Raw genomic sequence first — 22,350 nt, forward strand, 5'->3', positions numbered from 1 at the left:
CCCTCGCAGACCCAGGCCCGGCTGAGGCCAGGGTCCCGCAGACGCGGGCCCCGGCTCCTTCCCCGGCGCGCGCGGCTGCCAAGGTGACTGGGCAGCGCCCCCCCCCCCCCACCGCCGGCCCCCCGCGCGCGCGGGCCCGGCTGCGGTCGCCATGGCTGCGGGAGGCAAGGGGTCGCGCGGCCCGACGCCCCGCCCCGCCCCAGCGAGCCCCGCCCGCGCGGCCCGCCCTCCACGCCGCCAGCGCCGTAGCCGCCGCTGCCGCTACAGCCGCGGGGCGCGGGGGCTGCGGTGGGCGCAACTCCGCGCGGCGCGGACTGGAGGCGAGGGGGCCGCGCCAGGCCCGAGGCCGAGGCGGGGCTGGGCCGCCCCCGCCGCGCCCGCCCTCCCTCCCGGGATGCGGTGCTGAAGCCCAGCATGGCCGGCCCGGGCCCCACCTTCCCGCTGCACCGGCTCGTCTGGGCGAACCGGCACCGCGAACTGGAGGCCGCGCTCCACAGCCGCCAGGTGAGGCCCACCGGGCACCCGGGCCGTCCTCCGGGCCGCCCACCCAAAGCCAGGTCTCCGTCCTGGAGGCCGCCAGACCTGATCCGAAGCCCGGGTCACCTGCCCCTCTCGCTTGAGCCACTGGCCTCCGCTTCCAGCGCTGGGCCTTGCCCAGCCCGTCTCCCCGCTTCACATTGCATCCAGCCCCCGAATTCGCGCCACATCACCCCTGAGCCAGGCCGAGAGCCAGCAGCCTGGTTCTGGCCCCCAGGCTCTTCCCACCTGCCCCCTCCCCCTTCCTATTAGGACACGCAGGCCATCCTCTGCCATTTCCATGGTCTGTCTGCTATCTTTATTTCCCACAATGACTCCCAACCAGGTTCAGCCTAGTGGCCTTCTTGCTTCTCCTTACTTGCCCTGTGCTGAGTGTCCCATCTCTCCCAGCACGACATTGAACAGGAGGACCCCCGGGGGCGCACTCCCCTGGAGCTGGCTGTGTCCCTGGGGAACCTGGAGTCCGTGAGAGTGCTCCTTCGACACAATGCCAATGTGGGCAAAGAGAGCTGCCAGGGCTGGGCAGGTACTACAGAGGGCAGAGGGGCTCCCCCGAGGCTGGCAGTGGGGTTGGTGCGGCAGCGAGCGGTCAGGCCTGGGGCCGTTGGTGAGCTCCCCCCCAGCAGCCCGGTGCCCCTAGTCCTGCAGGAGGCCGTCAGCACCGGGGACCCGGAGATGGTGCAGCTGGTGCTCCAGTACCGGGACTACCAGAGGGCCACACAGAGGCTGGCTGGCATTCCAGAATTGCTCAGCAAGCTCCGCCAGGTATACAGCAGGGTGCACAGGTGTGGCCGGTAGGGAGGGGTAGGGTGCCACGTCAAGGGGCCATGACGACTACACGGGGGTCCCTCGGGTCACCTACTCGGTCTGTGCAGCCTGTTTTCCCAACGCTGTAGACGACATCCCTCTCTCTGGACTGCAGCCCGGGGTTGTGTAGGAAAGACAGGAGTCCAGGCCCACATGGGTGACATCAGGCCCTGCGGGAGGAAAGCCGTGGCCAACGACATCCCGGGTCCCTCATACCAGAAGTCTCTGCAGAGCTTTAGATGTGGGCCTCCTGGTGAATGCATATTTCCTGGAGGGAGAGTTTCATCTGACCAGCGGGTGTGGCCTGGTACCCCGGAGTACCTGTCCGCCCTCCTCAAGCATGAAGAAGCCTGGCTGGGAGGGCACCCTACCTCGTGGCCCCCACCCCAGGGGCAGGCCCAGATCAGTGATGAGGACTCTGGGACCCAGGGGGAGCAGAAGTTCCCCCCAGGGCCCCTCAGCAGGCTAGTGGCCAGGTGGAGACTGACCTCCAGGTCCCAGATACTTACCATCTGATTATTCCAAGACCTTTTTAGGGCCCCACTTAGCCCACCCTTTGCTGGGTGGGGTTTGGTTGTGGTGGGGGCATATCTGGGACATAGCAGCACTTTAAGACTTGCTGAGGGGCTGGGCTCCCAGAGGGGGCTATAGACAAGGAGCCCCCCAGGCCCGCTGGTCCCCGGCACCAGGCGCACCCTGACAGGTGCTCTGGTCTATCTCAGGCCCCCGATTTCTACGTGGAAATGAAGTGGGAGTTCACCAGCTGGGGTGAGTGAGGACCTCTTGGCTTCCCGGGGGCCGGGGAGGGGCGATTTGGGAAAGAACCCTGGTGACCTCCACACCCCCTGCAGTGCCCCTCGTGTCCAAGATGTGCCCGAGTGACGTGTACCGAGTGTGGAAGCGGGGCGAGAGCCTGCGGGTGGACACCAGTCTCCTGGGCTTTGAGCACATGACCTGGCAGCGCGGCCGGCGGAGCTTTATCTTCAAGGGCCAGGGTGAGCTGTGGGGGACTCACCGCGGGCACGCGGCAGGCCAGAGCAGCCCAGGTTCTCCCGTGGCTCGTGAGGACAGTGCCCTTCTTCTCTGCTTCCCAGGTGTAGAAACAGAGGTTGAGGGCGGAGGGGACCCGGGGGCTGGGGCCTCACCCACTTAGCAGCAGGTGGCTGAGGGCACCGTGGCGGCCCTTTCCCCACTGTCTGCGGCCCAGCACTGACGTGTCCCCCTCACACACCCGTTCCGGCTGGCAGAGGCGGGAGCCTTGGTGATGGAAGTGGACCACGACCGGCAGGTGGTGCACACCGAGACGCTGGGGCTCGCCCTGCACGAGCCGGAAGCGCTGCTGGCCGCCATGCGGCCCACTGAAGAGCACGTGGCCAGCCGTCTCACCTCTCCTATCGTCTCCACCCACCTGGACACTCGAAATGTGGCCTTCGAGAGGTCAGTTGGAGCCCGGCCACACCGTAGGTGGTGCCCTTGAGGCTCCCGGCTCGGGCCTCTGGGAGGCTGGGCCACCCACAGAGGCTGCTCAGATGGGGGCGGGGGTCGCCGCGGGCCCAGCGGCTCGCTCAGACCCCCTGTGGCAACCTTCGGGGGCCCTGCATGGCTGTCCGTGGGCAGAGGAGGCTGGGCCGGGGTCCCCAGCGCCTTCACTTCTGGCCTCACGTGTTTTCCCATAACAACAGGGGTTTAGGCTGTGGCTCAGGGCGCTGTGTTGGTTTCTCAGTAGGATGGCTGTTTCTGGGCCAGAGTCCTTTGTGGGTAGTAGCTGAGGAATCCGACCCTACCGGCCCGGCTGTTCTCGCTGACGACGTATGTCCCAGTTCCAGGAACAGACTTCAGGACTACCTTAAAAAACAGACAGGCAAACGGCTTAATTGGAATACAGTTTTATACACCATACAGCGCAGCGGTTTTTAGTGTGTTCACAGATAGGCAACTATCCCCACAGTTGACTTTAGAACATTGTTCTCACCCCAAAAAGAAATTCTGTAGCTACCAACTCCAGTGCCTGGAGCCCCCGACCTCCTCAGCGCTAGGCAGCCAGTGATTGACCGTCCCTGCAGATTTGCTTATCCTGGACTTTCAGATGCATGGAATCCTACACTAGGGCGTCTTTTGTGACTTCGTTCACCGAGCAGAGTGTTTTCCAAGTTCATCCAGGTTGTAGCGTGTGACCACTTCATTCCTTCTACGGCTGTCCATCGTATGGCTATGCCACATTTCGTTTATGGATTCATCTACCGACAGACAGTAGGATTGCTTCCGTCTTTTGCCTCTTATGAATAATGCTCCTGGAAACATCAGTACACGAGTTTTTGTGTGGACATACGCTTTTATTTCTCTCCGGTGTATACCTCGGAGTGGAATTGCTGGGTCACATGGTAACTGGATGTTTAACTGTTTGTGGAACTGCCAGACCCTTTACCGAGGGGGCTGCAGCATTTTACACACACACACACACACACACACACACACACACACACACACACCGTGTATGAGGGTTCTGGTTTCTTCACGTCCTCACCAACACTTGATGTTCGTTTATTTATTTTTGGATTATAACCACCGTGGTGGTGGATGTGAGAAGTGGTATCTCATTGTGGCTTTGATTTGCATTTCCTTAACGATTAGTGATACTGAGCACCTTTTCATGTGCTTATTAGCCATCTGTATATCTTCTTTGGAGAAGTGTCTGTTCAGATCCTTTGCGCATTTAAACAATTGGGTTATCTTTCTAAAAAAAAAATACATATATATATATATATATGTATGTGTATTTTGAGAGAGAGGAGAGAGAGAGAGCACGAGCAGGGGAGGGGTAGAGACGGAGGGAAGGAGGGAGGGAGAGAGAATCCCAAGCAGGCTCTGCACTGTCAGCGCAGAGCCCGACGCAGGGCTCAAACTCACGAATGTGAGATCATGACCTGAGCTGAAATCAAGAGTCAGATGCTTGGGGCGCCTGGGTGGCGCAGTCGGTTAAGCCTCCGACTTCAGCCAGGTCACGATCTCGCGGTCCGTGAGTTCGAGCCCCGCGTCAGGCTCTGGGCTGATGGCTCGGAGCCTGGAGCCTGTTTCCGATTCTGTGTCTCCCTCTCTCTCTGCCCCTCCCCCGTTCATGCTTTGTCTCTCTCTGTCCCAAAAATAAATAAAAAACGTTGAAAAAAAAAAAAAAAAAAAAGAGTCAGATGCTTAACCAGTTGAGCTACCTAGGTGCCCCAACAGTTGTGTTATCTTTTTATCATTGAGTTGCAAGAGTTCTTTACATACTCCAGATGTACATCCCTCATCAGGTACATGATTTACAAATATTTCCTCCCATCTTATGGGCTGACTTTTCACATGTCTTGATGGTGTCCTTTCAAGCACAGGTTTTTAATTTTCACGAGATCCGATGCATCTGTTGTTTCCTTTGTCACCTGTGCTTCTACCATCACACATCTACCAATATTTGACTTTGTCAAATCCAAAGTCACAAAGATTTTCCCCTGTGTTTTCTTCTGAAAGTTTTATACTTTTTTTTTTTAACGTTTATTTATTTTTGAGACAGAGAGAGACAGAGCATGAACGGGGAGGGTCAGAGAGAGAGGGAGTCACAGAATCCGAAGCAGGCTCCAGGCTCCGAGCTGTCAGCCCAGAGCCCGATGCGGGGCTCGAACTCACGGACCGTGAGATCGTGACCTGAGCCGAAGTCGGACGCTCAACCGACTGAGCCACCCAGGCGCCCCGTATACTTTTTAGTTCTTACTTCTGACCCATTTTGAATTCATATTTGTGGGTGGTAAGGGTCCGACTTCATTCTTTTAGAGGTGACGATCCACTTGTCCCAGCACCGTGTGTTCAAGAGACTGTTCTTTCCCCATTGAGTGGTCTTGGCACGCCTGTGGAAAATCAATTGACTCTTCATTCCATTCTGTTGATTTCTGTCGGTCCTTGTGCTGGTGCCACACTGCCTTAATTAAGCGCTGCCTCGTAGTAAGTTTTGAAATTGGGAAGTGTGTGTCTTTTGACTTTGTTCTTCTTTCTCACGATTATTTTGGGTCTTCTGGGTCCCTTGCAATTTCACCTGAATTCCAGATTCAGTCTGTCAGTTTCTACAAAGAAGCCAGGTGGGATTCTGATAGGGTTTGCGCTGAATCTGTAACTCAGCTTGCAGAGTACTGCCATCTTAACAATGTTGGGTGCCCCCTACCAAGGACATGTGATCATTTCCCACTTACTTAGGTCTTTACTTTTTTCTTGTCATTTACAGCTGTAAATTTCCCTCTAACCACTGCTTCAGCTGCGTCCCATAAGTTTTGATGTATCGAATCTTTCTTTCCATTTATTTCAGAGCATTTTCTGATTTCTCTTTTGATCTGTTCATCAATCCTTTGGGTTTTTTAGGAGTGTGCTGTTTACTTTCCACACATTTGTGAGTTTCCCAAATCTTTACTCTGTTATTGATTTCTTATTTCATCCCCTAGTGGTTGGGGAACATACTTTTTATAGGATTTTTCTCCTTTCAGTTTTATTGAAGCTTCTTTTATGGCCTCGCATATAATGCATCCTGAAAAATGTTCCACGTGCACCTGAGAAGAAAATGTGTTCTGTTGTGGTTGGGTGGAGTGTTCGAGGGAAGTGTGTTAAGTCTGGCTTATAGGGTTGTTCAAGTCTTCTGTTTCCTTGTTGATCTTTTGTCTGCTTGTCCTGTCCATTATTGAAATGGATGTCTGTTGATGTGTTGCAATTATTGTTGTTGTCGTACTTTTATTTTTCATTTTGTATGATGGCAAATTTCAAACATGTACGTATGAGAGGAGAGAGAATAGTTAGAAAGTTCCCATCACCCCACTTCAACACTTACCAACATTCTGCCTATCTTGTTGAATCTGTTCTTGCTTTTTTCCTTTTTACCCCAGATTATTTTATTTTGTTTTGTTTTATTTTATTTTATTTTAATGTTTATTTATTTATTTTTGTTAGAGAGAGAGAGGGAGAGGGAGAGAGAGAGAGGGGCAAGAATCTGAAGCAGGCTCCGGGTTCTGAGATGTCAGTTCAGAGCCCGATGTGGGGCTTGAACCTGTGGACCGTGAGATCATGACCTGAGCTGAAGTCGGACACTTAACCGACTGAGCCACCTGGGATTATTTTATTTCATTTATTTATTTTTAAAAAAAATTTTTAATGTTTATTTATTTTTGAGACAGAGGGAGACAGAGCGCGAGTGGGGAGGGGTGCAGAGAGAGAGGGAGACACAGAATCTGAAACAGGCTCCAGGCTCTGAGCTGTCAGCACAGGGCCCGACGCGGGGCTCAAACCCACAAACCGTGAGATCATGACCTGAGCCGAAGTCGGACGCTCAACCGACTGAGCCACCCAGGCGCCCCTACCCTGGATTATTTTAAAGCACATCCCAGCTGTTCTATCATTTTAACAGTAAATGCTTCTGCACACGACTCTAACAGAGGATGGTTGTTTTTTTTTTTTTTTAACGTTTATTTATTTTTGAGACAGAGACAGAGCATGAACGGGGGAGGGTCAGAGAGAGAGGGAGACACAGAATCTGAAACAGGCTCCAGGCTCTGAGCCATCAGCATAGAGCCTGACGCGGGACTTGAACTCACGAACCGCGAGATCATGACCTGAGCCGAAGTCGGACGCTTAACCCACTGAGCCACCCAGGCGCCCCCAGAGGATGTTTTTTAAAACCAGCCCCGACACCGTCATCACACCTAACAAAATCAATGATAATCCCTCAGTACTTTTTAGTCCCCAGTCCTTGTTTGATGGTCGCCAGCCGTCCAGGCATCCTCATCAAGGCCCTTGCGTGTTTCACCGTGGGAAAGCTAATTGGAAGGGGTCTTTGGAAGGGAAGGCTTTGGCTAAGGTTGAGGGGCACGGGTCCTCATGAGCTCCTGTTTGGTCTGTTTCAGGAACAAATGTGGTATCTGGGGCTGGCGGTCTGAGAAGATGGAAACCGTTAGCGGCTACGAGGCCAAGGCAGGAGAGGCTAGTGGTGGGGGCTGGGGTAGGAGACAAGGCCCAGGAACCCCACCCCTTCTCCATGTCCACCCATGTGGAAGAGAGACAGAGTAGCCCACGGGCTCTGGAGGCCCTGTGCGGCGATGGGAACTCAGTGGGGCCCGAGTGCCCAGGCCCTGCCGAGCACATAGGGATCACCCCGGCACCAGCCCCGACCCAGGTTACCGAGATAAAATGAGCATTTTCCCTTCGTTACTGAGTCCCCATGGTTCAGACCCTGCCACCTCCTCCACTGTGGGGGGCGAGGTCCTGTCTGTCCCTGCGGAGAGGAGGGCTTGGGTTCTGTACTGGTGAGGCTGAGTGTGGGGGACAGGCTCTGAGCCCTCAGCTCTGCCTGTGTCCCCCCTGCTCCCCAGGTATACAGTGCCACCAACGTGGAGCTGGTGACACGCACTCGCACGGAGCACCTCTCTGATCAGGACAAGTCGAAGAGCAAAGGTAAACCCAGGTGCGCCTGCCTGTGGCCCAGTCACACCATATGCCGGGGTCACCCTGCTCCGGGGTCAGGGCCGCAGCGTCCTGCACGAGCTGGGAGGCCTCCCCGTTCCCGTGTGCTCAGTTTCCCACTCGACAGAGGCTCCCAGGGTGGATGGATGGGGGCGGGGGGTGCAGTCGGGAGGCAGTGGCCCAAAGTCTCCTCACGGGCTCCCACCCCTTCTCAGGAGGGAAGACTCCATTCCAGTCCTTCCTCGGGATGGCCCAGCAGCACTCCTCTCACAGCGGGGTGAGCCGGGCCCAGGGGGCTGGGGGCCACGGGCAGGGGGCCGTGACGCAGGGCCAGGCAGCCACCCTCCTGAGCACTAAGCCTGGTCCTGGGACCCTCCCAGGCTCCTGTGCAGCAGGCCGCCAGCCCCACCAACCCCACAGCCATTTCCCCCAGTGAATACTTCGACCCCAACTTCAGCCTGGAGTCCAGGAACATCGGCCGCCCCATTGAGATGTCCAGCAAAGTGCAGAGGTGAGGTCGTGGGGCTGGCTTGGGGACTTCCCTCAGGGACACGGATGCCGCCTGGTCCCCCGAGCCCCTTGTAGACTCCTGTCACACACGGGGCCCACCAGAGTGGGGGACCCACTCATGCAGCCAGCTTCCTTCTAGACTCTCCTCCTTGGGGGTAGGAGCCAGGTCTGTCTTAACCATGGTTGTTGGCAGAGGGCTTGGACCAGAGGATTGGTTACTCTTCTTTGGTGAGTGAGTGAGTGAGTGAGTGAGTGAGTGAGTGAATGAATGAGTGAATGAGCAGCACCACCCATTTATGGTTTTCTGTTCAACTGAATGAGCACCTCCTGGAAGCCAGCTTGTGGCCGAGGGGAAGGGCTCACAGCTCTACTATCTCCCGGCTTTGTGGCCCCAGGAAACGTCTTCTCCTCCGAGAGTCTGTTCTCTTCCTCAGTAAAATACCGGTCACACTTAGCCACCTGCCCACAAGGGTGCTAAGAGGATCTCATGAGCCATGACGTAGAACTTGCGTTGAGCCCAGCACTGCCCTATGAACCACAGGCAGACTTAGCCACCGAGTGGTGGATTCGAACCCTGGTCGTCCTGACCTCTGGGCTTTGCTGGACCCAAAAGTGTGGCAAAGTGTGAGGTGCTGGCCAGCTGTGGGCTGGAGAGGAGGACCCGGCTGTGGACAAGGCCATGATTGAAGCCAGCAGCCCGGCCCTGCCCTCTCCATCCAGATGAGTTGAGCTGGCTCAAGCTGCCATAGGCCCCAGCCTGGGCCCAGGGTCTGGGCGCAGCTCGGGCGGTAGGGCCAAAGGACAGAAGCCCCTGGCAGGCGGGGGCAGCTGAGCAGACGAGAGGGCACCTCAGGCCCGGCAGAGGGTGTGAGTCAAGGCAGGTGTCCAGAGTGGGTGGGTCTTAGCAGAGGGGCCATCCGGAGTTCCTTGACTCACGTCCTGTGCAGGTTCAAGGCAACACTGTGGCTGAGCGAGGAGCACCCACTGTCCCTGGGTGACCAGGTGACGCCCATCATTGACCTGATGGCTATCAGCAACGCTCACTTTGCCAAGCTGCGTGACTTCATCACCCTGCGCCTGCCCCCCGGCTTCCCGGTCAAGATTGGTGAGGGGCGGTCTGGGGCAGCCGGGGGTCTGGGGCAGCTCCCGGGGTGGTGCTGGCCTCTGGCTCAGGCTCGGCTGTCTCCTCGCAGAGATCCCCCTTTTCCACGTGCTCAACGCCCGCATCACCTTCAGCAACCTGTGTGGCTGTGACGAGCCCCTGAGCTCGGTGTGGGTGCCGGCCCCCAGCTCTGGCTCTGCCGTCACAGCTTCAGGTACCGCCGCGGGCGAGGGGGGCCGGCAGTGCTGCTCGCTGGTCTCTGAGCCCCGGGGCTGAGTGCTGCCCTTCTGCGCAGGGAGCCCTTTCCCGTGTGAGGTGGACCCCGCCGTGTTTGAGGTGCCCGAGGGGTACAGCGTGCTGGGCACGGAGCGCAGCGAGCCCCTTCGCGACGAGGATGACGCCCTGCTCCAGTTCGCCATCAGGCAGAGCCTGCTTGAGGCGGGCGCGGAGGCGGAGCAGGTGGGACACGGGCAGCGGCCAGACCCTGGGGGTGGGCAGGGGCGCCAGAGGTCACAGCTCCGGGCTCTGTCTGCTGCAGGTGACTGTCTGGGAGGCCCTGACCAACACCCGGCCCGGTGCCCACCCTCCTCCCCAAGCCGCCGCCTACGAGGAGCAGCTTCAGCTGGAGAGGTGAGGCCCGCTAGCACCTACTGGGACAGTATCTCGGCCTGCCCTGCCCCAAGGAGCCTGCCAGCCAGGGGGTCCTTGGCTGCTGGCGGTGGGTAGCGGGGAGGTGCTGGTCCCAGGACCCCATGCCCTCTCCGAGGCCACCCTCCAGAAGCAACGTGGCCTGCCATCAAAGGCAGCATGAGGATGGGAAACACAGGGTCCCCTGCCTCGTCTCTTCTCTCCGGTCTCCCAGGTCCCAGCCACCTTGTCCTCCGTAGCTATGTCCCAATACTTGGCCTTCTTCCCCAGCCTTAGCGCTCACTGGTCCGTTCTCCCCTCTCGCGCCTTGCCTGGAAGGGCCCTCCAAGAGAGCCTGCGGATGTCCACAGAGCCCAATGGCCCAGAGTCCCCTCACAGGACACCCCCGGCCCCGGCCCCCCCAAGCTTTGAGGAGCAGCTTCGCCTGGCCCTGGAGTTGTCTTCGAGGGAGCAGGAGGAGCGGGAACGGCGGGGGCAGCAGGAGGAGGAAGACTTACAGAGGATCCTGCGGCTCTCACTCACGGAGCACTGAGCACCGAGTACCCAGTCCCTGGGAGGGTTGTCTGGTCTGCTCCCCCACCTGCTTTTGTAACTTATTTATTTATAAACTCTCTGCTGCTAAGCTGCCGGCCCGGAGCCCTGGGGATGGGCTTGCATTGGAGACCAAGGTGGAAATAAAGAGACTTTCAGCAGCAGGCTTGTTCTGCTCAATGGGATGACAAAGCATGGGAGGCGACATCGAGGGGAGATACTGTGGGCAATGGCCTCAGACCTGGGTTTGAATCCTGGCTGTGGCCCCCTTAGCTTCTCTGAGCCTGTTTCCCCAGCTGTAAAATGAGACCACCTCCCAGCCCCCAGGGCTCTTGGGAGGGTGAAGTGAACCAACAAACCAACATACGTCAAGTCCCTTACAGAGTATGTGCCTCACAAACATCCGCTCCCTGTAGTCTTGTTCCACCTATTGGGGACCCAGGTTCCTCCTGCCACTTACTCGGGCTTTCCCAGAACCCACCCCTGCTCCTATCAAGGAGGGGAAAGGCTGGGCCTCCAGACTATTCCCAACCAACTGGGAGGAGCCCCCTGTACCCCAGGCCTGGGTTCCTGCCTGTTCTATCCGAGCATGTTCTATCTGAGTGACTTTGGACAAGTCCCTTCCCAGGCTGCAGTGTGAGCCTGCTCAACTCTGCCCTGCTCACCTCCAAGGTGGCCCTGAGGATGGCCTGTGATCCCGCGATGGGTTAGTTCTAAGTTCTGCCTGGTTTCCCCCGAAGCTCTGCATGTCTCCCAATGATTTTGCAGAGAGTGGAAGCATGAGGGCCAGTCAGCAAGAAGAAATAATTTTGGGGTGCCCTCCAACTTAAGACCTACTATGTCTGATCCTCTCTGAGACCTGTGTCCCCAGTCCTGCCTCCCTAGGTGCCAATCTGGGTAACTGAACGGTTGAAGCCCAAAGCAGAACTCAGGTGACCTAGGTGGGCGGAGCCAGGAGGGCAGGGGCAGGGGCGCCTCCAAGAAGGAGGGACCGAACCCCGGAACCCCGGAACGAAGACTGCAAGTTGCCGGACCTCTGACCACTTCCCTCCCAGTCGCCGCGCTCCGCACCTGCGCCCCGCCCCGGGCCCGCCTCCAAAGTGCTGGGGGGGGGGGGGGGGGCGGGGGCGAGACGGCCGAACCGAGGAGACGCAAAGGGAGGGGCGGCGGCTGCTCGGTGCTGGCTCCGCAGACCGGGTTGGACGCGGGCTGGACGCGCGTCTGGCCCTTTAAGGGCCGCCCCCGAGGAGGTGCCAGGCCCTGGTGGCTCCGGTCTCTCCTTCCTGGTCCTGCGGGGCAGGGACTGTCCGTGGGGCCGTGGTAGGGCACCGTACCCGGACGGGCCCAGGTGTGCCCGGCCTGGCCCCATGGCCCTGGTCACAGTGAGCCGCTCCCCTCCGGCCAGCGGCCACTCCACGCCTGTAGGGCCCACGGTAAGTCTGGCTTTGCCGTGCTCCGGCCCACGTAGTTGGCTGCCAGCTGGGCCCCGGGGAGGGCGTCCTGCCCACTGCCAGCCTCCCCTTGAGGCTGGGGGTGTGGGAAGAGGGACCCTAAGTGTCTCGCTGGAGGGGACTGGGAGGGGGTCTGGAGGCTCCCAAGAACTTAGACCAAGGCAAGATCCGGAGCCCCGAACACCAGCCCAGCCTGCGGAGGCCCTACCCTCTTCCAGGCCCAGATCTGGGCCAACCCCTTGGACACCTCCAGCACCCCCACCCACTCACCCCAGCTGCCCTACCTGGACCTTTGCCCAGGCTCCCCCGCGGTGCCTCCAGGTGGGGAGTGGACTGGGGTGGGAAGGGATCTGACATCTTTCCTGGTTCCAGTCTCCAGTTGGGGGGTGGGGCGATCCCCCCCCCACCCCCACAGCCTTGATAGCAGAGAGGAGAGTCCTTGCCATCCCCCACCTCACTCTGCCCCGGGGGCTGCTTTCTCAGCAGGACCAGGCATCCAAGCGGAGAAGCCGGCTCCAGCGAAGGTGAGCACCTCTCCCGGACAGAGACAACTAACTACCTCCAGCTGCCAGGCCTGGCCCCTGCCCTACTGGAGGACTCGGCCCGAACCAACTACTGCATATGTGGGGCAATGTTGCTGGTGGGCACAGTGGGCTTGCAGTGCTGACCGGGCTGCCTTTGCTTTTATCTTCCTCCCGGTCAGTCGGGGCTCCTCCACCACTATTCTGGGCCTTGGCTCGGGCCAGTAGTCACAAGCCAAAGGGCAGGGATGGGACGGCAGAGCCCAAGGGCTCCTGGGTCCCCACCAAGTTTACAGCATCTCCTGAGATAGGCAGGGGGGAAGGGAAAGGGAGCAACCCTCGCCCCCCCCCCCACACACACTTAAACAAGTGGCTCGGGGGCTTGGCAGCCTCCAAGACAGTAGTTCCCCAAATGTGGTGGCCTCAGCACTTGGGAACTCCTTAGAAATGCACATTCTCAGGCCTCCACCCCAGACCTGTTGACTCCCCCGGGACGGGGCCCAACACTTGTTCTAACAAGCCTGGTGGGTGAATCTGATGCACGTCTGCCTTGAGGGGGATGATGGACGTAAAGTGGTTTCCCTGCTGCCCTGCCAGGCAGAGCTTTGCAGTGCTCCGTGGGGCTGTCCTGGGACTGCAGGATGGAGAGGACAATGGAGAAGCAGCTGACGCTGGCCCTGAGGCAGTGGAGGGACCCCCGGGGGAAGAACAGCCCCACAGCGACCAGACAGACGATGGGCAGGGGCCCCAGAGTCCCCAGAAGCAGGAGCAGAGTCAGCACCTGCACCTCATGGTGGAGCTGCTGAGGCCACAGGACGACATCCGCCTGGTGAGGGGCCGCTGAGCCCTCGGAGAAGGGGAGAGAGCCAGCTCTTGAAGGGTGGAGGCAGGGGAGGCGAGGGTAGAAGGGAGCCACCGTGTGTGTCTGCTGGGGAGCAGTGGTATGAGGGCAAGTAATACGGATCCCCCAAACCCTGATGAGCCTCCCGGTTCAGCTGGTTGTTTAAACAGGGCACGATCACGTCTTCCGGTCTCTGGAGGAGCGGGAAACGATGGGGGTCTGCCCTGCATGAGCCTGTAAGGCCCGATCAGGTCCAAGACCTGGGAATTACACGGAGGTGGGGTTCTGTGCAACCAGCACAGGACCTTCCTGAGCCCATGAGTTGTGCGCACACCTCAGGCCTGGCCGGGCGCTCCAGAGGGCCTGCTGAGCTGGAGGGGTGCCAGGCGGGGTGGGGCAGAGGTGGGAGCCGGTGGACCAGTTCCCAGATGCCTGTGGGGCATCTCACTGTCTGCAGCAAGATGGGAAAAACAAAATGGAGGCAGTCTTTCCGAAAGCTGAATGTATTCCACGGAAGCACTGTCCTTTGTTATGAGATTGTGTTTAGTATTTCTTTGATGAGAAACCTTTCTTGAATCAAATGATGGTAATGGCAAGTGGAAAAGGTTTTTGTTTTTTTTGTTTTAAACCTCTTTCCTGGGCAGAAATTGAAAATGGGCAATGGGTGCTAGGCCCATTCTCCCCTTTTTTCCATACATACCCCCTTTACGAAAAATCTTCTTAAACATTCTGTTGGACCATGGAATCCCAAAGTTGGCAGCCACTGGGTTATCACTACCAATCTGGAATCTGGGAAGAGGAGGATGGGCACAGAGCAAGCAGGCAGCAGGTCTCTTCTAGGCCCACGTGTATGTCGGGGGGGGGGGCGGGGGGTGCAGGGTCTTCTTGGGCCGCTGTGACCCTGGGCTTCCCCCTCCCCATCTTCCCCAGGCAGCCCAGCTGGAGGCGGCACGGCCCCCTCGGCTCCGCTACCTGCTGGTAGTTTCCACAAGAGAACATCAGAGCCAGGATGAGACAGTCCTCTTGGGAGTGGATTTCCCCGACAGCAGGTGCGAGCAGGGAGAGGAAGGGAGGGGGGCAAGGAAGTGAGATGCTGGGGAACGATGGCTTTTCTTCTGTCCCCTGCCAGCTCCCCGAGCTGCACCCTGGGCCTGGTCTTGCCTCTCTGGAGTGACACCCAGGTGTACCTAGATGGAGACGGGTAAGAGATGGCGACTGGAGGGAGGAGAGAGGGGAGAGGGCGGTCGGCAGGGTGATGGACCGGATAGGGTGACTGGGCAGTGGGGAGCAGTGGAAGAAATGCAGGCTGGGTATCTGGGGCCTGGGCCGACTCAGCTCCATCTTGGATTTGCTGTGTGACTCTAGGCAAGTCACCTAACTTCTCTGGGCCTCGGCCACCCCAGGTGTGGCAAATGGGGCTCATTTTGAAGCCCAAATGCTGTGTATGTACATATTCTGAGGGCCAGCCTCACGAGGTGGCAAGTAGGTTGGCCTCTCGGGAGCTCTGTCCCAGAGCCTGGAGTTGGATTCTACCCACACCTGGTCTCCCTCAGGGGCTTCAGTGTGACGTCCGGTGGGCAGAGCCGAATCTTCAAGCCCATCTCCATCCAGACCATGTGGTAAGGGTTAGGGCGGGCCGGTCTCCGGCCGGCCTCCTCTTCTCAGAGCCGGTCGGAGGGTCTGGGGAGGGGCGGCAGGGAGGAGAGTGTGACCCAGCCCATCCTCTGTCCTAGGGCCACACTCCAGGTGTTGCACCAGGCATGTGAGGCGGCTCTTGGCAGCGGTCTTGTGCCAGGGGGTAGTGCCCTTATCTGGGCTGGATACTACCAGGACAGACTGAGCTCTGACCAGAGCTGCCTCAACGAGTGGATGGCTATGGCCGACCTGGAATCCCTGCGGCCTCCCAGCGCCGAGCCTGGCCGGTCAGTGCGGGCCGGGGAGGAGAGGGGAGGGTGCCATGGCGGAGCTGGGAAGGGGTTCTTGGACTGACCGGCTCGGCTCCCAGGCCCTCAGAGCAGGAGCAGATGGAGCAGGCGATCCGGGCTGAGCTGTGGGAGGTGCTGGACACCAGCGACCTGGAGAGCGTCACTTCCAAAGAGGTGGGCCGGGGGGGGGCGGGGGGGGGTTCCGTGTCTGGCTCAGTCGGTGCTGCATGCGACTCTTGACATCGGGGTCATGAGTTCAAGCCCCCACGTCGCGTGTAGAGCTTACTCAAAAAATATAATAAAAGCTGGGCTGGTGCTGGGGAGGAGCGGGGGCCAGGAGAGAGCTGGGCCCCGGGCCGGGGGTGGGGGTGGGGAGTGGGGGATGGGGGTGGGGGTGGAGAATCCTCCCATGGGGGCAGAGCTTTCAACCCCAGTCCTGAGCCAGTCCCCCACGCCTGGCTTCAGCTCCTCTGTCTAGATGGACAGGTGCTGTCCTCTGAGGCCCCGGAGGGAAGGGCGGGGCATCAGGACGCTTGCAAGGCACCCCCCACCTCCCCCAGCCTCTCTTCCCCTTTGGCTCCGCCTGCAGATCCGCCAGGCCCTGGAGTTGCGCCTGGGCCATCCTCTCCAACAGTACCGCGACTTCATTGATAACCAGATGCTGCTGCTCATGGCCCAGCAAGACCGCGCCTCCCGCATCTTCCCCCACCTCTACCTGGTGAGCAGCAGGGTGAGGGCGGGCGTGAGGGCGCCGCAGGTGGGGGAGCCGGGGAGCCGGAGGGTGAAGCTTCTGTCCCTCTGCAGGGCTCAGAGTGGAATGCGGCAAACCTGGAGGAGCTACAGAGGAACAGGTAGGGCTCCGGGCCCCTCAGGACCACCTAGCCTGTGTCTTCCCCTTCCCTTGGCCTCACCCCAAGGGGCGACCTGGCCAGAAACCCCCAGATCCCGCCCCCCCAGCAGCTGCTAGCTCTGCCTCCGACCCCCTGCCCCCTGCAAGGTCTTGGGGGCCTGCTGGCAGCTCCCCTGGCCCGCTTCCTCCCCACTCTGTAAAGCAAGCCCCATATGGAAGGCCGCAGTGACACAGAGAAGAGGGGCGGCAGTGAGGTGGGCGCCCTGAGGGCCTTTCCCAAGCAGAAAAGCCCCTCTCCACCTGACTACGTCTCACAGAGACAGGCAGGGGGGCTGGCTGCCTGCCCTCCTTGGTTCCTGCCATTTGTCCCCCACGGGCTCCCGGGAAACCTACTGTGGCCCCCGTCACCGTCACCCAGCTGCTGCAGATCCACCCGGTCTCAGCTTAGATCAAAGCTGTCCTCCCACTGACTTCTGAGACTAGTAGGCTTCGTGCTTCAGTCAGCCCAGCAGCTACCTGGACCGGAGGGGGAAACTCGAACCCCGGTGGGGCGGCATGATTCGCTCAGGGTCACGGCCATCTTCTCCCCTCACGTCTGCACCGTCCCCACCCGACTCTCAGAACCAAGGACTAAACAGAACCAGCAGGGTCGGCCGGGTCTGCTGGCCAATGGGCCTGGTGCCGCCGGCAACGTCAGCCGGGCTGCATACCCTCTGCTACAGGGTCAGCCACATCTTGAACGTGGCCCGCGAGATTGACAACTTCTACCCCGATCGGTTCATCTACCACAACGTGCGCCTCTGGGATGAGGAGTCAGCCCAGCTGCTACCCCACTGGAAGGAGACACACGGCTTCGTGGAGGCCGCGAGGTGGGGCTCCGCCTGCCCCCGCTTCAAGTGGCCCCCTTGCCTCTTCCCTCCGGCTCAGGACCTCGCCCGGCCCTCAGGGTCTTGACTCCCTCCTCTGCTCTGGGCGGAGCACTCCCTGTCCTTCTCCCACACCGCAGGGCCCCTCACAGCGATGGGGCGGGGAAGGGGCGGGGGCTGACCGTGTTCTGCCTCCACAGAGCACAGGGCACTCGGGTGCTAGTCCACTGCAAGATGGGCGTCAGCCGCTCAGCTGCCACGGTGATAGCTTATGCCATGAAGCAGTATGGCTGGAGTCTGGAGCAGGCTCTGCGCCACGTGCAGGAGCTCCGGCCCGTCGCCCGCCCCAACCCCGGCTTTCTGCGGCAGCTGCAGACCTACCAGGGCATCTTGACCGCCAGGTACAAGCCGGGGCCGGGGCGGGGGAGCAGGTGGGTGTGGGCGCTGGGCGTGGCTGCTGGGTCACTCAAAGCTGACTGGGGCCCACCTCTTTCCAGCCGGCAGAGCCACATCTGGGAGCAGAAAGTGGGTGGGGCTTCCCCGGAGGAGCCCCTGGCCCCGGAGATGTCTACACCATTCCCACCTCTTCCGCCGGAACCAGGGGGCAGTGGGGAGGTGAAGGCTATGGGTTTGGAGGAGAGCCAGTCAGCCCTGAAAGAGGAGCCTGGGCCACGGCCCCGTATCAACCTCCGAGGGGTCATGAGGTCCATCAGCCTCCTGGAGCCTTCCTCGGAGCTGGAAAGCATTTCAGGGGCCAGTGATCTGCCAGAGGTGAGGCTGGAGCTAGGGAAGGAGCCCAGACTGAGGCACATCAGGGGACAGAAGTAGGAGGGGCAGATGGCGGGAGGAAGGAGAGAGACCAGGACTGGGGCCCGACTTCCCGTGGGGACCATTCCCTGGGCAGCTCACTTCTGTCCCCCCAAAGCAGCCGAGGAGACCTCGTGGGCGGTCAGTGAGCACTGCCCTCCGTGGGAGCTGCAGAGCAGCCATGGGGCCGGAGGCACCTGCGTGGGCTTCTCAGCCGAGCCAGCCCCGGGGTGAAGGCTGCAGACAACTCTCAGCCCGATGAAAGGACTTGCTTCCTCAGGGGCAGGGCTGCCCAGCCATGGCACGAGCATCCTCCCCAGGCCAAGAGCTGGACACCCAACTGCCAACCCCAGATGAGGTGGAGAGGATGCTCTGCGGCCCCTCCCAAATCTGAGGGGAACCCACCAGAGGACGGGGTACAGAGGGGTCATGGCACTCACGTGACCAAATACGGGCTGGGCAGTCGAGCATCCTCTGTGCTAAGTGCTGCAGGGCACAAGCAGAAGACCGGAGACTAGCCTTTGCCTTAGGAAGCCAGACCCACCACGGGACTGGAGGCCAAGATGGCTGACCTGAGGAAAGAGAGCTCCTTACAGAGGGCGGGAACATTTGGGAGAGGCTTCCTGGAGGAGGTGGCACTGGGTATGGATGGTTGATGGGTGAGCGAGCGTGGGTGTTCCTAAAGGTAGTGTCTTCACTCGGTACCCGGAAGGTGTTCCACCTGCAGCTCTCAGGACTGACTGCACAAAGGCAGGGGGGCAAGAGGAGGAGGAGGGGGCCTCAAGGATATGGCAGGTGCAGGGGAGCTCAGGAGGGCTTCTGGGGCCAGAAGGAAGACCGGTGGGGGCCAAGGAGCAGGGCAGTGGGGCGGGGGTGCTATCTTCCCTCCTAAGGAAATACGACCATGAGTAGCTCAGATTTTCTACATTCACTTAACATTCCGCACCTACCCCTCCCCAGGCTTTGTGCTCAATAACTCTGCCCTGGAAAGACTTCTCAGTGATTCTTCTTGCACTCTGACCCTTCTAGGTGTTTTCTTCAAACGAGTCTTCAGAAGAAGACCCTCCGGTGCCCTTCCCTCAGCTCTCAAAGGCCAAGGGAGGCGAGCCGGGTCCCAAGGGGCCGTGGCCTGCCCTGAAGTCCCACCAGTCTGTGGTTGCCCTCAACAGCGCCGCCCTGGTGGCCAGCCGGACCCGGGCCTTGCAGGAGCAGGCAGAGGCCGGCCGTTCCTCCACATCCAGGCTCCGGAAGGTGGTGAGGCAGGCCAGTGTGGATGGCAGTGGGGAGGAGGGCGAGGCTTGAGCCCTCACACATGCTCATGGCCCCCTAGACACAAATAGAGGCGCCTGAACACAGCTCCTGGGACGAGCGCCCTTCATTCCTGTCAGCTTGTCCACATTCCTTTTAGCTCCTCCCCAGTGGCCCCGAGATTCCATCACTACAGCCTCAGCTCCTATGGCCTTAAGTCTCAGACATGTCCACCTTTCCAAGGGCTCAAGATCTTCTCTATAACGGGGATGTGACAGAGAGACTGAAAGTGCCTTTGGGGGCCAGAGCACCTTGCTTCATTCCCAGCTGCTGCCTGAAACACTCACTTGCAGCCAGGGAATAAACCCAGTGCAGAAAGCCTCATGCTTCCTCCCTCACCCACTCCCATGTGCCTCACCCCTGCCCCTCTTCATTCCTGGGGCCCGCTAGGCCAGAGAACCGGTGGCCCTTAAAGGCCAAGAGTAACCTCAGTTCCCAGTTCTGGAGGCTCTGAGGAGCAGAGAGCGGTCCCGCCGATGGGGCCTTCCTCCCGCACTCCACAACCAGCCCGTCTTCTGCTGTTGTCCCCCGCCCCACGCCACTCCCCGACAGCAGTGCGCTGGGTCACAGGGCACCAGGCCAAAGAAAGTCTTCTTCTTGTCCTTCACGGCCTCTGGCCAGTTTTTCACAGTCTTAATAGTATCTGGCTTTGTACTTAGAAATAAAAAAAAAAAACATTTTCATATTATTTTCACTTTTATGATAAAGCTGTGTGCCTGTAAGTCTGATTCTTCTCTGGTTACACACGGAGTTTGGCCTCTCTTAGCCCTTCCTGCCTCCTCATAGCAACCACCAGGTGTCTTGAGGCAGGCCCCGTTTTGGAGGACTGGCGGGGTGGGAGGGTAGTGGTGGGGTGGGGCCGGAAGAGGAACGGGGAAGAGAAGAGGGGAGACCAGTGCTATCTCCCTCACTTCCTAGGGCAGGGCCTGGGTAAATGTTAGCTGCCCCTGCGCCCGTCAGGCAGGTTGGGGTGGGGGACAAGTCTACGCTGGGCAGCAGGTGCTTGGCTCTGTTGGGACAGCTGAAGCGAGTTACCCATGAGGAAGTGGGAGCTGCCGACGCCTATCTGGACAGGACCAAGCCTGTTCCGGAAGCTAAGGCTCTGTTTGGACACTTGATGATCGTTCTCGAGCACACTGTGGGCCCCAAGAATCTTCCTCTTGCTACAGTGCAAGACAGCCTGATCTTCCAAACCAGTCCCTCCCTGTCAAGGAAGAAGGACCCTCGATGGGCCCTCCCCTCCTGCATCCAGGTTCCTTTTGCTCCACTTTCCTGTTCAAAAAGAGTAAGTGATTCCATCTTTCTCACTTCTGTCTTCTCTTCCCAAGATCATATCCTCTGCCCCATAAACCCACTACTTCGGTTGGGGGGGGGGGGTGGATATGCAACTCCTTCCTTTAAAGCAGACTCAGAGGTAGGAGCTGGCACCACTTGAGAACTCATGCCCCATTTTAAGGCCATTTCTCACCTAGACCCCAGTGGGACCCCAGCACTACTCTACTCCTAGAGTACCAAGGGACAAGAAATTTGGGATCCAGCCCTGGCTTGGACTTATAACTCACTTCGCTTCAAGTCTGTTTCTTTCTGTAAAACAAAGGGATTAGACTAGGAAATCCCTAAGTGCCCCCTTCCCACTTTGATATGTTAATGATACATGTCACCTACACATTGACGGAATTCACCCCCAACATGCTCTCTAGAAGAACCATGTGTACCTGTGTGTAGGTGACATGCCTAGGGTCCCAGGTGGGGTCCAGAGAGGCTCGCCTGATTCTTGATCCACCTCGCTGGTCCACCCTTCTGAGCAAACAGTGGGGCTGCCTGTCATCCTCCAGCCAACCATGCGTCTCACCCAGGCTGCCCTTTCAGCGGTCCTAAGCCAGGGTTAGGGGCAGGTAGGGTGACAATGTCAGGAAGGACGCCAAGGCCAGGCCCTGCCTTCCTACAGCCTCTGCGGCTGGGAATGGAGAGTCCTATCATGAACTCAGAGCTAGGGGCTGACCAGAATCTATGGACAGGAACAACTGGCTGGCTCTCAGTTGGTAGAGCAACTGATAATCTTGATCTCAGGGTCGTGAGTTCGAGCCCCACATTGGGTGTAGAGATTACTTTAAAAGAATGCAAATGATTTAACACACACACCTCACACAAATTGCTAAAGGGGCAAAAAAAGTTTAAAAAAAAAAAAAAAGATATACAATGAAAAGTATGTGTCCTTTAGATCTTATTTTCCAATCCTTCACAGGCAGCATTGTTACAGCTTCTTCTGAGTCCCTCCAAAGACGTTCCATGCTTATGTCATCAAATATATTTATGTTGGGGCGCCTGGGTGGCTCAGTCGGTTGAGCGTCCGACTTCAGCTCAGGTCACGATCTCACGGTCCATGAGTTCGAGCCCCGCGTCAGGCTCTGGGCTGATGGCTCGGAGCCTGAAGCCTGCTTCCGACTCTGTGTCTCCCTCTCTCTCTGCCCCTCCCCAGTTCATGCTCTGTCTCTCTCTGTTCCAAAAATAAATAAACGTTAAAAAAAAAAAAATTAAAAAAAAAATATATATTTATGTATTGTTTTAAAAACATAAATTATAGGGGCACCTGGGTGGCTCACCTGGTTAAGCGTGACTGGTGGTTTCCGCTCAGGTCTCCGGGTTTCGTGAGTTTGAGCCCCGCATCGGGTTCTGCACTGGAAGTGGTGCGGAGTCTGCTTGGGATTCTCTCTGTCTCCCTCTCTGTCTCTGCTCCTCCCCCACTTGTGCTCTGTCTCTTCCAAAATAAACAAATAAATGTAAAAAAAACATAAATTACAGCATATTAACATTGACACTGACATTTTTTTCATAGCACAAAGAGTGGCACATCAGTTCGGAAAGCTCTGCCTAATTCCTAAAACAATCATACACATTCTATTCTATGGACTCCACTTATTTAAGTCCTCATCTACTAAAGAACATTCAGGTTGCTTATGGATATATATTTTTTTCATTCCAAGTAATGCTTAAGTACTCTTGCATATACTTTCTGGTGCACACAGGGCCACTAAACCTGTAGGACATATTTCTTTTTTTTTTTTTTTTTAATGTTTTTCTTTATTTTTGAGACACAGAGAGACAGAGCATGAGCGGGGGAGGGGCAGAGAGAGGGAGACAAAGAATCTGAAGCAGGCTCGACTCTGGGCTGTCAGCA

At 58.5% G+C, this 22,350-nt stretch overlaps 2 protein-coding genes and 2 long non-coding RNA genes across 8 annotated transcripts; 2 read left to right on the forward strand and 2 right to left on the reverse strand.

Annotated features, from left to right (window-relative positions):
* Nucleotides 1-213: 213 nt before the first annotated feature.
* On the forward strand, nucleotides 214-10,764 carry ANKRD13D (ankyrin repeat domain 13D). 3 transcript variants are annotated; one of them, XM_058689805.1, is made up of 15 exons: nucleotides 218-504; nucleotides 928-1,063; nucleotides 1,178-1,302; nucleotides 2,067-2,112; nucleotides 2,196-2,339; nucleotides 2,592-2,781; nucleotides 7,257-7,323; nucleotides 7,722-7,803; nucleotides 8,028-8,089; nucleotides 8,193-8,323; nucleotides 9,270-9,427; nucleotides 9,516-9,638; nucleotides 9,720-9,883; nucleotides 9,963-10,054; nucleotides 10,391-10,764. In XM_058689805.1, exons 1-15 carry the CDS (start codon nucleotides 415-417, stop codon nucleotides 10,602-10,604), a joined length of 1,824 nt encoding a protein of 607 aa, XP_058545788.1. In that variant the 5' UTR covers nucleotides 218-414; the 3' UTR covers nucleotides 10,605-10,764. The 3 variants fall into 3 exon arrangements, with proteins under 3 accessions (XP_058545789.1, XP_058545788.1, XP_058545790.1); XM_058689806.1 differs by lacking the exon at nucleotides 9,516-9,638 and having other exon boundaries at nucleotides 214-504; XM_058689807.1 differs by lacking the exon at nucleotides 928-1,063 and having other exon boundaries at nucleotides 219-504.
* A 998-nt stretch (nucleotides 10,765-11,762) lies between these two features.
* On the forward strand, nucleotides 11,763-19,879 carry SSH3 (slingshot protein phosphatase 3). 3 transcript variants are annotated; one of them, XM_058689804.1, is made up of 15 exons: nucleotides 11,763-12,036; nucleotides 12,538-12,578; nucleotides 13,173-13,404; nucleotides 14,347-14,465; nucleotides 14,546-14,617; nucleotides 14,970-15,035; nucleotides 15,150-15,338; nucleotides 15,422-15,515; nucleotides 15,931-16,059; nucleotides 16,146-16,192; nucleotides 16,914-17,060; nucleotides 17,258-17,458; nucleotides 17,555-17,828; nucleotides 18,145-18,280; nucleotides 18,894-19,032. In XM_058689804.1, exons 1-14 carry the CDS (start codon nucleotides 11,971-11,973, stop codon nucleotides 18,256-18,258), a joined length of 1,791 nt encoding a protein of 596 aa, XP_058545787.1. In that variant the 5' UTR covers nucleotides 11,763-11,970; the 3' UTR covers nucleotides 18,259-18,280; nucleotides 18,894-19,032. The 3 variants fall into 3 exon arrangements, with proteins under 3 accessions (XP_058545787.1, XP_058545786.1, XP_058545784.1); XM_058689803.1 differs by lacking the exon at nucleotides 18,145-18,280 and having other exon boundaries at nucleotides 11,764-12,036; nucleotides 12,541-12,578; nucleotides 18,894-19,879; XM_058689801.1 differs by lacking the exon at nucleotides 18,145-18,280 and having other exon boundaries at nucleotides 11,765-12,036; nucleotides 18,894-19,879.
* On the reverse strand, nucleotides 13,794-15,155 carry LOC131488236 (uncharacterized). The gene is made up of 3 exons (XR_009250123.1): nucleotides 14,956-15,155; nucleotides 14,389-14,603; nucleotides 13,794-14,205 (listed from the first exon to the last, which is right to left on the reverse strand). It is a non-coding gene; the product is annotated as an uncharacterized LOC131488236 (long non-coding RNA).
* LOC131488240 (uncharacterized) lies at nucleotides 19,527-22,264 on the reverse strand. Its single transcript, XR_009250129.1, has 2 exons — nucleotides 21,763-22,264; nucleotides 19,527-21,046 (listed from the first exon to the last, which is right to left on the reverse strand). It is a non-coding gene; the product is annotated as an uncharacterized LOC131488240 (long non-coding RNA).
* Between the last annotated feature and the right edge of the window lie 86 nt (nucleotides 22,265-22,350).

The sequence above is a fragment of the Neofelis nebulosa genome, chromosome 10, assembly GCF_028018385.1.
Source record: "Neofelis nebulosa isolate mNeoNeb1 chromosome 10, mNeoNeb1.pri, whole genome shotgun sequence".
In the NCBI taxonomy this organism is placed as follows: domain Eukaryota; kingdom Metazoa; phylum Chordata; class Mammalia; order Carnivora; family Felidae; genus Neofelis; species Neofelis nebulosa.

Bases quoted from the DNA above. Each gene is read 5' to 3' on its own strand.
- ANKRD13D (XM_058689805.1), top strand. From the start codon at position 415: ATGGCCGGCCCGGGCCCCACCTTCCCGCTGCACCGGCTCGTCTGGGCG. The intron at 8,090-8,192 runs GTGAGCCGGGCC...GGACCCTCCCAG, and splicing joins AGCACTCCTCTCACAGCGGG to GCTCCTGTGCAGCAGGCCGC. The intron at 9,428-9,515 runs GTGAGGGGCGGT...GTCTCCTCGCAG, and splicing joins CGGCTTCCCGGTCAAGATTG to AGATCCCCCTTTTCCACGTG.
- SSH3 (XM_058689801.1), top strand. From the start codon at position 11,971: ATGGCCCTGGTCACAGTGAGCCGCTCCCCTCCGGCCAGCGGCCACTCC. The intron at 16,060-16,145 runs GTGAGCAGCAGG...GTCCCTCTGCAG, and splicing joins TCTTCCCCCACCTCTACCTG to GGCTCAGAGTGGAATGCGGC. The intron at 17,829-18,893 runs GTGAGGCTGGAG...TGACCCTTCTAG, and splicing joins GGGCCAGTGATCTGCCAGAG to GTGTTTTCTTCAAACGAGTC.